The sequence below is a fragment of the Scyliorhinus torazame genome, chromosome 18, assembly GCF_047496885.1.
Source record: "Scyliorhinus torazame isolate Kashiwa2021f chromosome 18, sScyTor2.1, whole genome shotgun sequence".
In the NCBI taxonomy this organism is placed as follows: Eukaryota; Metazoa; Chordata; class Chondrichthyes; order Carcharhiniformes; family Scyliorhinidae; genus Scyliorhinus; species Scyliorhinus torazame.
Genome location: NC_092724.1, coordinates 156,332,289 through 156,346,975, shown reverse-complemented (window position 1 = coordinate 156,346,975; position 14,687 = coordinate 156,332,289). Strand labels below are relative to the sequence as shown.

Here is a 14,687-nt window from a genome sequence, read left to right as displayed (position 1 = left end):
CTAAATTTAAAAAAAAAGTAAATACTCCTTAGCGAGGAATATACATCTGGATCCAGTTGGTAGGGCGTGGACGCGGGGACCTTTAGTGAATACCCAGCAGCAATGGGGACATGTTTCAAAATTAAAACTGGATATACTCAGCACCTTAGGAGGACCACGTGGAGCGAAGCTGAGTCAACCTTTCCGGTCGATTATCTTTCATAATTTTCAAGATGATAAATAGATTTTATTTTTTTTTAAATCGGTAGGCAGGAGAAGAACAGAAGGGAAACCAGCCAGCTTTCATGTAGTAAATTTTATGCAGGGAAAAACATCCCAAAATACTTAACAAATTTCTCAAACAGGGGCCTAGGGATAAACTGAGAGGAAGTGGACCCTAAAGCTCACGCTGCCTGCAGCCTGTGAGGTGACCTGAGATAACAGAATTTGAAAAGTCTTTTCACGTCTGGATGTGTGTCTGAAATCCACTTGGAACTTTCTGGAATCTCGAGCACAGTACAGGGGTAACTGGTGGTTTTCAGCAGCCATTTCTAAGGCTATTATGTCCATTTTAAAAAGGAAAATGATATTTCTCTGCAAACTCCATAATATCACAAAATGGAGCCGAGTCCCGATTTTGGTGATGCACGACTGGGTCTGCTGGGGAGGGAGAGGGTAAGGGTGCAATATAAAGAACAAAGAAAAGTGTAGCACAGGAACAGGCCTTCGGCCCTCCAAGCCTGCGCCGACCATGCTGTCCGTCTAAACTCAAATCTTCTACATCTCCGAGGTCCGTATCCCTCTATTCCCATCCTATTCATGTATTTGTCAAGATGCCCCTTGAATGTCACTATCGTCCCTGCTTCCACCACCACCTCCGGCAGCGAGTTCCAGGCACCCACTACCCTCTGTGTAACAAAAAAAAAAAATAATAAAAATTAAAAATCTTGCCTCGTACATCTCCTCTAAACCTTGCCCCTCGCACCTTAAACTTATGCCCCCTAGTAATTGACCCCTCTACCCCGGGGAAAAGCCTCTGACTATCCACTCTGTCTATGCCCCTCATAATTTTGTGGACCTCTATCAGGTCGCCCCTCAACCTCCGTCGTTCCAGTGAGAACAAACCGAGTTTATTCAACCTCTCCTCATAGCTAATGCCCTCAATACCAGGCAACATCCTGGTAAATCTCTTCTGCACACTCTCCAGAGCCTCAACATCGTTCTGGTAGTGTGGCGACCATAATTGAATACTATACTCTGTGTGGCCTAACTAAGGTTCTATACAGCTGTAACATGACTTGCCAATTTTTATACTCCATGCCCTGGCCAATAAAGCAAGCATGCCGTATGCCTTCTTGACTACCTTCTCCACCTGTGTTGCCACTTTCAGTGACCTGTGGACCTGTATACCTAGATTTGTAGGTGTACACCAGGGCAGCACGGTAGCACAAGTGGCTAGCACTGTGGCTTCACAGCTCCAGGGTCCCAGGTTCAATTCCCCGCTGGGTCACTATCTGTGTGGAGTATGCACGTTCTCCCCGTGTGTGCGTGGGTTTCCTCTGGGTGCTCCGGTTTCCTCCCACAGTCCCACCAAAAACGTGCAGGTTAGGTACATTGGCCATGCTAAATTGCCCTTAGTGTCCGAAAAGGTTAGGAAGGGTTATTGGGTTACGGGGATAGGGTGGAAGTGAGGGCTTAAGTGGGTCGGTGCAGACTCAATGAGCCGAATGGCCTCCTTCTGCACTGTGTGTTCTATAAGCGCCTGAACTGAAGTTCAAAGGAGTTGTTGCATAATGTTAAGTTATCTGCTGATGGGGTCAACAGGATGCTTAATATTAAATTAATGTAAGGTGTCAATCGTGGCTCAGTTGAGAGCACCCTCTCCTCTGAATCAGTAGGTTGTGCATTTATGGTGGTGGAGCACATATTCTTGGCTGACATTCCTGTGTTGTACTAAGGGAGTGCTATACTGACGATAGGGTATGTAAAAGATTCCATGCAGCTATTTTTGAAGAAGGCGCCCTTGTCAATGTTTCTCTCTCATTTAATACCTCAAAACCCCCAGATAATTTGATTATTATTACATTTCTGTTTGTGGCATCTTGCTGTGTGTAAATTGCCTGCCTTTCAAAAATAACTAGACTTCAAAAGCGCGTCATTGTCGATAAAGTACTTTGAAATGTTCTGATTTTGTGAACGACACGATAAAAATGTAGCCTTTTTTCTGTTATCAATATTCACCGCCAGTGTGAACAAAGAACAAAGAAAAGTACAGCACAGGAACAGGCCCTCCAAGCCTGTGCCGACCATGCTGCCCGTCTAAACTAAAATCTTCTACACTTCCGAGGTCCGTATCCCTCTATTCCCAAATCAGGTTAACAAAACAAACTTGCGCCTCTTGTCTGAAAGTTGACCAGTTATTTCTCTCTAATTTGTCTATTCTTGTTGCTCATTTGCTTTTGTGGTGTATTGCCTTCCTACATACTACCCTATTAAGTTTCAATTTTAGTCCAGATTAATGGGATGTTGAACTTGCCCCTCACTTGGATTCACAGTACTTGCTGTGACTATGGCATATTGGACTCATTCAATCTGTGCTGGCTCTTTTGAAAAGCAATTGGTTAATCCCATTTCTTTGCTCTTTTGCTATATCATACATTTTTCTCCTCCAATTTCCTTTTGAAGGCTACCTTTGAATCTGTACACAACATCCTTTTAGACAAGGCATTTGAAATCTTAATTAAGTTTTTCCTCATATTGCCTCCCTTTTTTTTGCCAGCCACCTTCAATCTGTGCCCTCTGGTTATCGGTCCTTAAGCTATGAGAAACAATTTCTCTTTCTTTGCTCTATCTAAACCCTTGATTCTAAACACCATCAAATTCCCTCTTAGCCCCCTTTGCACTAAGGAGAACAACCCCAGTTTCTCCAGTCCATCAACATAACTAACCCCTCAACCATTGAACCATTCTATTAAATTTCTCTGACCCTCCAGAGCCTTTGCATTCTTCTTAAATTAATATGATCCCCTTTTAAATTGAATTAAGCATCTTATTCAAAGAGCGTAAAAATGGTTGACATGGGAAAAATCCTTAATAGAGGGAGGTGTTCGAAACAAGATAGCACAAGACATCTCAGATTTTTCATTGGCTATAATGCATGAACTACATTCGTTCGTGATGTTTTGGATTTTAAACAGAGTACCATATTTACACTGTGCAACATGGTGATCAAGTGCGGTTTTGCAACTGATCAATAGCAATGCGTACTAGTTCGATTAGAAGAATGAGAGGCAGAACATAAAATTCTTAAGAGTTTTGACAGGATAAGTTTCCCCTCCTAATTGAACTCGAGTTACAGCCTCATAATAATAGGTTGGCTATTTAGGACATAGATTTCTTTTCACTCAAAAGGATTGTGAATCTTTGAAATTCTCTACCACAGAGGGCCATGGATGCTCATGTCCTCGAGTGTGTTTAAAACAGATTAATAGATTTTTCAATACTAAGGGAATCAAGGATATGAGGATAGCATGGGAAAGTGAAGTTGAGGTAGAAGATCAGCCATGATATTGAATGGCCATTTTTGTTGTACTCCTATTGCTTCTGTTCAGCATACTAACTTCTCATCTGTTAAAATCTTGTCCGACGGTAGACAACCGTAATGTATATTGTTAACTTTGGCAAAGATTAGAGTCTGAATTTCATGAAACTGCTAAATACTTCTTAAGAGAAAGCAGATAATGGAAACTTTTCATTTTCCACAGATCAGAGACTGGATCTATGCAAACTGAGCCCTAATGACAATGATACAGTAAGGGGGCAGATAGTAGGTACGTATAAAACATTTTCTCCTGAAAGCAGAAAAGCAGCGGCTGGAATATGTAAACACTGAAATAAAATTAGGTTAACAGTTGTTACTTTTCTCCTTCCTTATTGTCATAATATACACCAGTATATCATGGTGCAGACACACATTGATGGACACACAGTGGGACCAATCAACATACACAACACCGCAGCCAATCACCAGTGAGAGCACACGCACTATAAAGACAGGGGGCATCAGAGTTCCCGCTCATTCGAGTTGCAGCTAGCTAGGAGGACAGAGCTCACAGCCTGCAACACAGACATTCACCATGTGCTGAGTGCAGCGACTGGTTAGGACAAGGCAGAGGTCTTTAGTTAAAGCTAGTATCGTATTAACCCACAGTCTAAGAATGTTTAAACAGTTAATCATTCAATAAAATAGTGTTGCACTATTTCAAGTGTTGGTGACCTGTATGTGATCCAGAACACCCAACACATCATGATACCAGGAGTGGTGGGCTACTAGCACTTCTTAGACCTACCTGCAAGTGATCTGCCTTCCGCCAGCATTCCGTCATCCTGCAACATGGACAACATCAGCCCGCCGCCGCCGCTCTGCATCGCCGGCAACCTCCCGGGGCCAACTGGAAGATTTTCAAACAGCGCTTCCAGCTCTTCCTCGAAGCCACGGACAGGGAGGGCGCCTCGGACACCAGAAAGATTGCTCTTCTCCTCTCTACGGCCGGGGACTATGCCATCCACATTTTCAACTCTCTCACCTTTGCAAATGACGAAGATAAGACTAAGTTCAAGACGGTCCTCCTCAAGTTTGACACTCACTGCAACGTAGAGATGAATTAAAGTTTTGAACGCTACCTGTTCCAGCAGCGTTTGCAGGGTAAGGATGAACCTTTCCAATCCTTTCTAATGCACCTCCGCATCCTTGCTCAATCTTGCAGTTACGGGCCCACCTCCGACTCCATGATACGCGACCAGATCGTTTTCAGTTTTCAGTCGGACCCCCTACGTCAGCAGCTCCTCAAAGTAAAGCAACTCACCCTAGCGTCTGCCATCGAGACCTGTGTCTTACATGAAAACGCCACGAGTCGGTATTCCCATATACAAGCGGCTGAAACAGCGCGGCAAGGTCCCCACGAGGCGGAACGGGTCCAAGTGATTGCGCACCTCCAGGGCCTCAGCCTGGATGAGGGCGGCCATTTCATGTGCTTTTCGCGGACTCCCGCTCTTGCACGCACCAAATGAGGGGACAGCGACGTTGAGGAACGTAATGCGCAGACGCGCACCATGCACGTCCGCACCGCGCATGCGCGGTGGCGCAGCGAACGTGCTGACGTCACGATGTGCGGCAACTGTGGCTCCGCCCATTTAAAGTGGCAATGCCCTGCAAAATCTCGACTGCCTACGATGTGGAAGACTTGGCCACTATGCTGCCTTCTGTCGAGCAGCTCAGCCTGCCAACTCGTATCGCTTCAGCCAGCCTCGCAGGAATGTTCGGGCAATTCAACCCACGGTCACCGAGTCCAATGCGGACCTCCCACACAGCAGTGGAACCGAGGACTCGAAGGCGCCTTTTCGAGTCGGTGTCGTAATGAAAAACAGACTGTCCCCGAAGCAAAGACACCAGCCGCTGTCGGTATACAGCATCGATCCAGACGATGAATGGTGTGCCACCCTGACGGTCAATCGGTCCCAAATACGATTCTGCCTGGACACTGATGCCTCCGCCAATCTCATGGCGTGGTCTGCTTTCCAAAGACTTTGTGTCAAACCAGTGACGCCAAGTCACGGAAAGCCATCCTTCCTTTCGAGATCATGGGCTCCTCGAAGGACTCCCTGCTTGGCGCACAGGCGTGCAAGCTGTTGAGCCTCGTTCAAAGAGTTCACTCTCTCTCTCCTGATGACACGTCTGCCTTCCAGGACGCTGACTTCAGGGCGCAACTCAATGCCATCATTGACCAGCACCGCGACGTCTTCGAAGGCATGGGCACGCTCCCCTATACTTACAAGATCCTACTCAAACAGAACGCCACGCCTGTGGTACATGCACCTCGCAGAGTCCCAGCACCCCTCAAGGACCGCCTCAAGCAGCAGTTGCAGGACCTCCAAGACCAAGGAGTGATCTCCAGAGTTACGGAACCAACCGACTGGGTCCGGTCCATGGTGTGCGTAAAAAAAGCCTTCCGGCGAGCTGAGAATTTGCATTGATCCCAAGGATCTGAATCGCAATATCATGAGGGAGCATTATCCAATTCCCAAGTGCGAAGAGATCACATGTGAGATGGCTCGCGCCAAGCTCTTCACCAAACTTGACGCCTCGAAAGGATTCTCGCAAATCCAACTCGACAAATCCAGCAGGAAACTGTGTACCTTTAACACCCCCTTTGACAGATATTGTTACAACAGGATGCCGTTACGGATCATATTGGCTTCAGAAGTGTTCCACAGGATCATGGAACAAATGATGGAAGACATTGAAGGGGTTTGCGTCTATGTCGACGACATAATCATTTGGTCCACCACCCCGCAGGAGCATGTCAGTCGCTTCCAGCGCGTGTTCAAACGCATACGGGAGCAGGGCCTACGCCTCAACAGAGCCAAATGCTCCGTTGGTCAGACGGAACTCAAGTTCCTAGGGGACCACACCTCCCAGTTGGGTGTGCGGCCGGCCGGATGTGGACAAGGTGGCTGCTATCACAGCCTTGAAAACGCCAGAGGACAAGAAAGCGGTCCTCCGATTTCTGGGCATGGTCAACTTCCTAGGGAAGTTCATCCCTAACCTCGCCTCTCATACCACGGCTCTCAGGAACCTGGTCCGGAAGACGACCGACTTCCAATGGCTTCCTGCCCACAAGCGCAAATGGAGAGTACTCAAAACCAAACTCACCACGGCCCCGGTCTTGGCTTTTTTTGATCCAGCGAAAGAGACAAAAATTTTGACCGATGTCAGCCAATCTGGCATTTGGGCAGTGCTCCTGCAACGCGATGAGGCCTCATCATGGGCCCCCGTTGCATATGCGTCACGCGCCATGACCCCCACGGAACAGCGCTACGCACAGATAGAAAAGGAATGCCTGGGCCTTTGACCGGTGTCGTCAAGTTTCATGATTGTGTACGGCCTTCCCCAATTCACCGTTGAGACCAACCATCGCCCGTTGGTCAATATAATACAGAAAGACTTGAACGACATGACGCCTCGCCTCCAGCGTATTCTGCTCAAGCTCTGGCGATACGACTTCCAGCTGGTATACACCCCGGGCAAAGTCCTAATCATTGCCGACGCTCTCTTCAGGGCAGTCAACACTCCCGTGTGACCCAGCGGGATTCGTCTGCCAGGTTGACACCCATGTGGCCTTCGTGGCCTCCAATCTACCTGCCACGGATGAACGCCTCGTCCAAATTTGCCGCGAGACAGCGGCTGACCCTTTGCTCCAGCGTGTCATGCGCCACCTAACAGACGGGTGGCTCAAGGGCCAATGCCCGCAGTTCTACAACATCAGAAATGATCTGGCGATAGTTGATGGTGTTCTCCTGAAACTGGACCGCCAACACAGTGCTCAACTGCCCCACTCCTCAGCGCTTCCAGCCGGTCCAACCACGTGAGACCCTAAAGCCCCATGAGTTGGTCGCGTCCCCTTGGTCCAAGGCCGGCATCGACCTGTTCCACGCGCTGGGCAGGGACTATGTCCTGATTGTAGACTACTTTTCAAACTACCCGGAGGTGGTACGTTTACATGACATCACATCATCTGCAGTCATCCGTGCCTGTAAGGACACCTTTGCTCGACACGGCATCCCACTCACTGAGATGTTGGACAATGGCCCCTGCTTTGCAAGCCAGGAATGGTCCAACTTTGCCAGGCTGTACAACTTTGTGCATGTGACGTCCAGTCCCCTGTACCCCCAATCCAACGGCAAAGCGGAGAAGGGCGTCCACATAGTCAAACGGCTCCTCTGCAAGGCTGCCGATGCTGGGTCCGATTTCTACCTCGCCCTGCTGGCCTACTGCTCGGCCCCACTGGCCTGACGCCAGCCCAGCTGCTCATGGGTCGCATCCTGAGGACAACGGTGCCGTCCATTCATGTCCCAGACCTCGACCACGTTCCGGTCCTTCACCGAATGCAACTGTCTCGTGCACAGCACAAGGCGGCTCATGACTCCCGTGCAGCTGATCTCCCTGCTCTGGCTCCAGATGACAACGTCCGGATCCATCTTCCGGATGGTGGCTGGTCTGCAACCGCTGTGGTTCTTCGGCAGGTGGCTCCCCGCTCGTTCCTGGTTCGTCTACCGGATGGCTCCATTCTGCGCCGCAATCAATTTGTCTCGTTCCACGCTCGCTACGTGCTCCTCTACCATTGCCACGCCCTCCTGTTTACCCTGACCTGGACTATGCGGAGATTCCGGTCACTCTGCATCCTCCTCACTCTGACACAGTCCAGCCCGCTCCTCAGCCGGCGGCTTCCGACCCACTCTTGAGGCGGTCAACCAGAATTCGTCACCTACCTCAGACTTAATTTGTGAACTTTGTGGACTTATGGGCTTTCTGATATGTTCTGTTCTTCCGTTTAGTCTTTCAAGTGGTTTGTATATAGTGTTCATCTCGTTATTCTTGTGACACATTGTTTTTCAGCACCAGGCACCTTCCCATGTAAATAGTTTACTTTTTATGTACATAGTCCTGTAAATATTTCTCGCACACGTAGTCAGGAACATTCACCATACACTATTCATTGCCACGCAAGTACATTTTTTATGAAAGGGCGGATGTTATAATATACACCAGTATTTCATGGTGCAGACACACATTGATGGACACACAGTGGGACCAATCAACATACACAACACCGCAGCCAATCACCAGTGAGAGCACACGTACTATAAAGACAGGGGGCATCAGAGTTCCCGCTCATTCGAGTTGCAGCTAGCTAGGAGGACAGAGCTCACAGCCTGTAACACAGACATTCACCATGTGCTGAGTGCAGCGACTGGTTAGGACAAGGCAGAGGTCTTTAGTTAAAGCTAGTATCGTATTAACCCACAGTCTAAGAATGTTTAAACAGTTAATGATTCAATAAAATAGTGTTGCACTATTTCAAGTGTTGGTGACCTGTGTGTGATCCAGAACACCCAACACATACATCACTTATGACTTTGAGTCGCAGGATTGATGTTTGTATGTGTGATCACCAGGCAGTGATCTTTTGATCCCACTTGGTGAAAGGAATCACTCAATAGGCAAAGAAAAAATGATTTCCTGCAGATGAAAATAAATCTGAGGGCAAATCAGTCTGGAATGCTTGGCAGAAGTTCAATTTGATACAAAGGCTGAAAACGGGGCATTTACAAAGAGAATGCAGAATAAGTAGGCATAATCAAATTGGAGCCAGGCCATTTAGAAGCAAAATCAGGGAGCATTTTTAACACTGAGTGGTTGGAACCGAGAGCATATTTTCCCTCAAAAGTTGTGGATCCTGGACGTTTTCAAGAATTGGATTGATTTTTGTTACGTTGGGATATGAAGGGATATGGAACAAAAGCAAGGCAGTTAAGTTGAGGTGCAGATTAACCATAATCTAGTTAAAAGGCAAAACACGCTCAAAGGTCTATTCTTTCCCCCTGTCTTGGCTGAAGAATCATATTTGACATGACGAAACCTGAAGAGAGGAAATAATTTTGTTATTTATTAAATGTATTTGTGTAATTTATTTTTGTGTTTCGAGGTAAGAAGAAAATGTAGAAATATTAATGGACTGAACTGATTTCTTATTTATTTATCCATAGTAAGCCTTCAGTCTAGAGATCGGATAGGCAGTGGAGGTCCTGTGGTGGATTGCAGTCGTTTGTTTGATAATGACTTGCCAGACGGGTAAGAAATGACTGATAATATGGACGTTTGAGAAGTTTAGTGAGAAATTGAAGTAACCATGAAATATTGCAACATGTGTTTGGTAAATAAATAGCTCTTTGCAAAAGTAATAAAAATAGATCTATTTTGTGCTTTTGAATTTAGTGTTTAATTAACCTGATATTGCTAAAACCAGGATGCTTTCAGGGTGGAATAAAAAAACTTATAGGCCGAACTTCTAACAGTTTAACAAATCATTTTTGTTCCTTTTTTGTATTTCTTTCTCCTCACTTTAATAGTGTATGCTCATTAATAACAAACTTATTGATTAAAAGGTAAGTGCATTGTGCCAAAGTTTCACCTAATTATAAATTTAAAAACATAAATGCTGCGAACATTCAGCAGGTGATAGGGCCTCTATGGAGAGCGAAAGGCAAGTTAATATTTCAGATCAATGACCTTTTATTCAGACCTGAAACATTAACCTTGCCACTTTATCTCTACAGATGCTGCCTGTCTGACTGACTGAATGTTTAAAACATTTCGTGTTTATATTTCAGATTTCTAGCATCAGCAATGTGTATTGCTTTTTGTTTCTCACAATTATGTTTTGTAAGTAACTGCACACTTACTTGTGAGCTTCTTAAACACTTGTTTGTATTCTTGGTCTTGACATCCTTGGCATCCAAGTTTTGTATTTCCCTTGTTACAACATTTTGAAATTTCACTGCGGTGAAAACCTGAACTTTGGTATTCGATAAGGGAGCAGAAATCTCACAAAATGTTTGCTCACTGTGTAGAAACAAACCAATAGTTTTGAAGCATTGGGCAGAGCAATAAGGGAATGCTGGTATTCAAAACTATTCTGTATTTTTAAAGACGTTGCTTACATTGGTCTTTTAAACGGAAGCTTTGTCAGCATCTGTAGTGCCACAGTGGGATTTGGGAAATAATTTGACTTTACTCAGCCCTGTAGATTAAAGTTGATTGTTTTTTTGAGTGTTATGAATTAAATTACTTGCCGCCTTTATGGTAATGCTATTTCTTTTGGGTTTTTTTTTTTAAGGTCCCCCTCTAATGGCTGGTCTAATGGCCTCCTTCCCCGTCTCTCCTCTGCTGCATGTGAGCTCCCATCTGTCCCGGTAGCTCTTTCCTCTCTCCCCCTTTCCTATTTTCACCCCCCTCGTTGTTGCTGGTTGTGAGCAGGTCCACAAAGAGGTTTGTGATCTTTGGACCCCGATCGAGAATTTTATCTTTTCCAATTTCAGGAATTTCTGAGAGGCCCTCGGTGGCGCCACTGACTTCCAGTCCAGCAGAAGTCTCTTCCTGGCGATCAGTGACGTGAAGGCCAGGGCATCTGTTTCCTTCCCTGTCCAGAGCTCTGGATGCTCTGATACTTCGAAGACTGCCACAGATGGGCATGACTCAATCTTGCACCCCCCCCCCCCCCCCCCCCCCCCCCCAATATTTATGTCTGGTCTCATTCAAAGGGGTCCTGGCCTTTTCTGTAACTCATTTGTAAATGTCGCCACACGCTTAGTCCCCCCACCAGTCCAGCCTTACCATTGTGTCCAGGAGTGTGTGTCCATATAGCTGGGGGACGCTCCTGTCTCCTTGCGGAGAAAGTCGCGCAGCTACATTTCCTTTAGGGAGTTGGAGCTTCTCCGAAAGCTCTCCCAACGTCGTCAGTCTACCGTCCACATACATGTCTTTTAGCCTGTGTCCCTCTGCCCTCCCTCCATATCCCAAATGTGGCGTCCATATTTGCCAGTGTGAATCTGGTGGGGGCCTATATATGAAGCTTGAAGTGGCGCCTGAGCTGGTTCCAAGTCTTTAGTGTGGCTACTACCACTGGTGGCGACCATGGTAAAGAAGAATTTGGGAATAAAGATTAGGAATGATCTGAATACGAAGAGGGACCTGGAAAGCATGTTCATTTTGACCATCTATACCCTTCCTGCTAGCGAAAGAGGGAGTGAGTCCCATCTTTACAGGCCCAATTGGAGCTTCAACCAATTGTGGGACACTTGTATTCCCAGGTACCTGAATTTGGTTTGGCTCACTTTAAAACGGTAGTCCTTCCCTCACCGGGAAGATTTTGCTCTTCCCCAGGTTGAGTTTGTAACCTGGGGGAGTCCTGTTGTTTTTTTCCATGCTGGCCACAGGATTCAAAATATAGAGGAGCATGTCATCTGGATAAGAGCAAAACTCTGTGCTCCCTGCACCCCCCTCCAAATGCCTGTCCACCACTTTGTCAATCTAAGACTGCAGGCCAGTGGCTCAATTGCCACCTTTCATGTAGTGAAATAATTGCAAAGAATCCCCTGGATTTAAGACTACAATCTTTGAGATATGAAACCTATTAACCAAACTTGTTGTAATTTGTTGCAAATACTGCTTTTTGCTTCTTGCACTTGCTCCCGGTTCACATCACTGATTATAATGAATGATGCTCAAATTAGAAAATGGACCCTTTGTCACTCCATGTATAAGGAATGAGAGATTTCCATTCGGCACATTCATCTTGAATCAAGACCACTGGATCAGTGTCCAGACATTAATTTCCCTCCAACTTAGCCATAATTCCAATTAGAATTCAATTTCAAACCCAGTTTCAGGTTTATTTTATCCTAGCCTTATCCTGTAATCCTCAAATTTCCAGTTTCAACAGAAACTGGCCCATCTCTTTTAATGAATTATTATTGCACTTGTATTTCACTTGCCCAATCCATGAGCCGACATGAAAATTTCTCACCTAACTAGTTTACCTAGGCACCTTGCTTGCTTGGTATATGTCACAACACAAAAAAAGAACAGTTTGCAGACAGTACTGAAGGTGATGAGCGAGTTGCTTTAGTCATGTGTAGAGAAAATATTAGCAATGGTGTATTTTGCTTCAAATTTGGTCCAGAACCCACAGTAGCTGCTGTTAACTTTAGTTCTAAATTTATGCTTCAATAAAGTTTTGGTTACTTTGAAGACATGGCTAATCCAGAAGCAGTATTGATCCTTAACCTGTGCCTAGTGGAATGAAATTCCAGGTAGACATCTTGTTGGATTTCAAATTGCCCACATTGCTGATTTGTTAACATTTGTAGAATTCTTGTATTGTTGCTGATCATCACGAGATATCTCTGGTGGATATTGTTGGTGCATATTGTAATGAACATAATGATGTGTCAGATGCATCTTTTGCCAAACATATGCTAATTTTTTCTTGTCTTGACAGTATGACTCCATTATTAAACACTGGGCATCTAAATGGATTGCTCATCTTACAATTCTGATCTTAGAATGGTATAGAACTCTAATGAATTTTGACAGAAGCTACAACTGTGTATAGATCAAGTGAGTTTAAATAGCATGTCCTGGAAATTGAATTGAATAAGTATGAAAATTCAAATATCTGTCAATATGCGCAACTAAAAATGTAAAAGGTGCAACTGTAGGATTAGATTCTTTGAATGGTAACTTCCAGCTAGATGTGTACCTACCTGTTTTAAGGAAATAAACTATTTTTCAATTTGTTTTCCTTGGTCCTAACAAAAATCTCACACTGACAGCTGACCTGGATAGAGGCTGACGCTAATGATAAGAAGCAGACAGACTCCAAAGAAATACTTTTTGCTGGCGTCACTAGAATGCCTCCGCTTTGCTCTTGTACTAAGGAAACGTGGAAGCATTGAGGCTCCATGGAACTTGTCCGTGTGGGACTAATTTTAAAGCAAATGATGAAAAGGAAATAAACAGCTTCATATAAAACAAAGATGCACAAGTCCTTAGCTGGAATGTCCTCCAAAGAAGGTGTCTGACCATCTCATTCCTTTTACAAATCAATTAGCTTCTAATTACTTCTACCTCGCTAAGCTTCAGATTGCCTCTAGATTTGAGGCTTTTTGTGATTCCGAGGACCTTTCTAGGGAATCTTTAATATTCCTTATTTAAGTAGTATCCAAATTGGGTTTTTGAACGCTATCAATCCAGCCTTTAAAGCATTGGAAACTTGATCCTACCTTTTGCTGATATTTCTTACGAGTTGGATTTGCTTTTTTTTATTTTTGTGTGCTTTGTTACTTGCCAAAGATTGTTCTTAATGCTGTTGTCTTAGCGACATGAGTTCCAAACTAGATCATCAAGGGCTGTTGATATCCCCAGTGTGAGGTGTAAATCTTGTATGTGACTTTGAACCACAAATGGAAACATTGATTTACATTTTGCTTGTGCTGACTTCAGGTCAGTTATCGGTGTAGTCAGATAATCTCTTTTGGTGGTGTTGGATATCTCCCTGTTCTTTGAATTGTTTTGCAATTTTCTGTTCACCTAAACTTGCAGGCACAATCTATATGTTGATGTTCAACCCACAAGAAATGCAACTCCCCTTCAGTATTGCACTAGCTAGTATAGATTATGTGCTCATCTTGGAATGAGGCTTGAATCTAAATACTTCTGACTTGAAAGAATGTGATTTATGACAAATAATCATTCCACCTGAACAGGCTACATTTTGGTAACTAATGAGTTTGTAACCAAGTTTTGGAATGTTTTTCTTGATAACCTTTTCTTAGTATTGAATTGTTTCCTGCATTGGTTTTGGACACATTCCTATCCCTGTTTCCAGGAAATGTCACTTACTACTCTATTTGTTTCGGTTGACTAGTTGGGAAGAACGAAGAACTGCCTCAGGTCGGATACAGTATCTAAACCACATCACACGAACCACACAGTGGGAGAGACCTACTCGGTAAGCTCAGAATAGAAACAGTCACTTTCTGCCGCTGTTGGATCTGTGGCCTGTCTGCCTGATGAACGCGATGTTTCTGAAATGCATTGACTACTTTTAAAACATTATTATTGACTTAAAATGGCAACTGCTTAATGGGGCGTAACATTGGAGTAGGCAAACTTAGACACTTTTTTGTTTTGGAATCTCATTCCTTTCGAGTATCTCACCTCCCCTTGGAAAGAATATGCATCCTCCCATGTGTTGCCTTCCTGCATCACTCAGCATTTCTTTGTGTTTCATTTAATTTGCTTTTTT

The 14,687-nt window shown here is 44.8% G+C and overlaps 1 protein-coding gene across 6 annotated transcripts in view; it reads left to right on the top strand.

The window, feature by feature from the left end:
• smurf2 (SMAD specific E3 ubiquitin protein ligase 2) overlaps positions 1-14,687 on the top strand; it is a 277,742-nt gene that overhangs the window by 192,662 nt on the left and 70,393 nt on the right. For all 6 annotated transcript variants that reach the window (XM_072483705.1, XM_072483706.1, XM_072483704.1 and 3 more), the window contains 3 exons: positions 3,744-3,809; positions 9,586-9,670; positions 14,307-14,390. In XM_072483705.1, the coding sequence (XP_072339806.1) occupies positions 3,744-3,809; positions 9,586-9,670; positions 14,307-14,390 (235 nt within the window). The remainder of the gene's footprint in view (positions 1-3,743; positions 3,810-9,585; positions 9,671-14,306; positions 14,391-14,687) is intronic.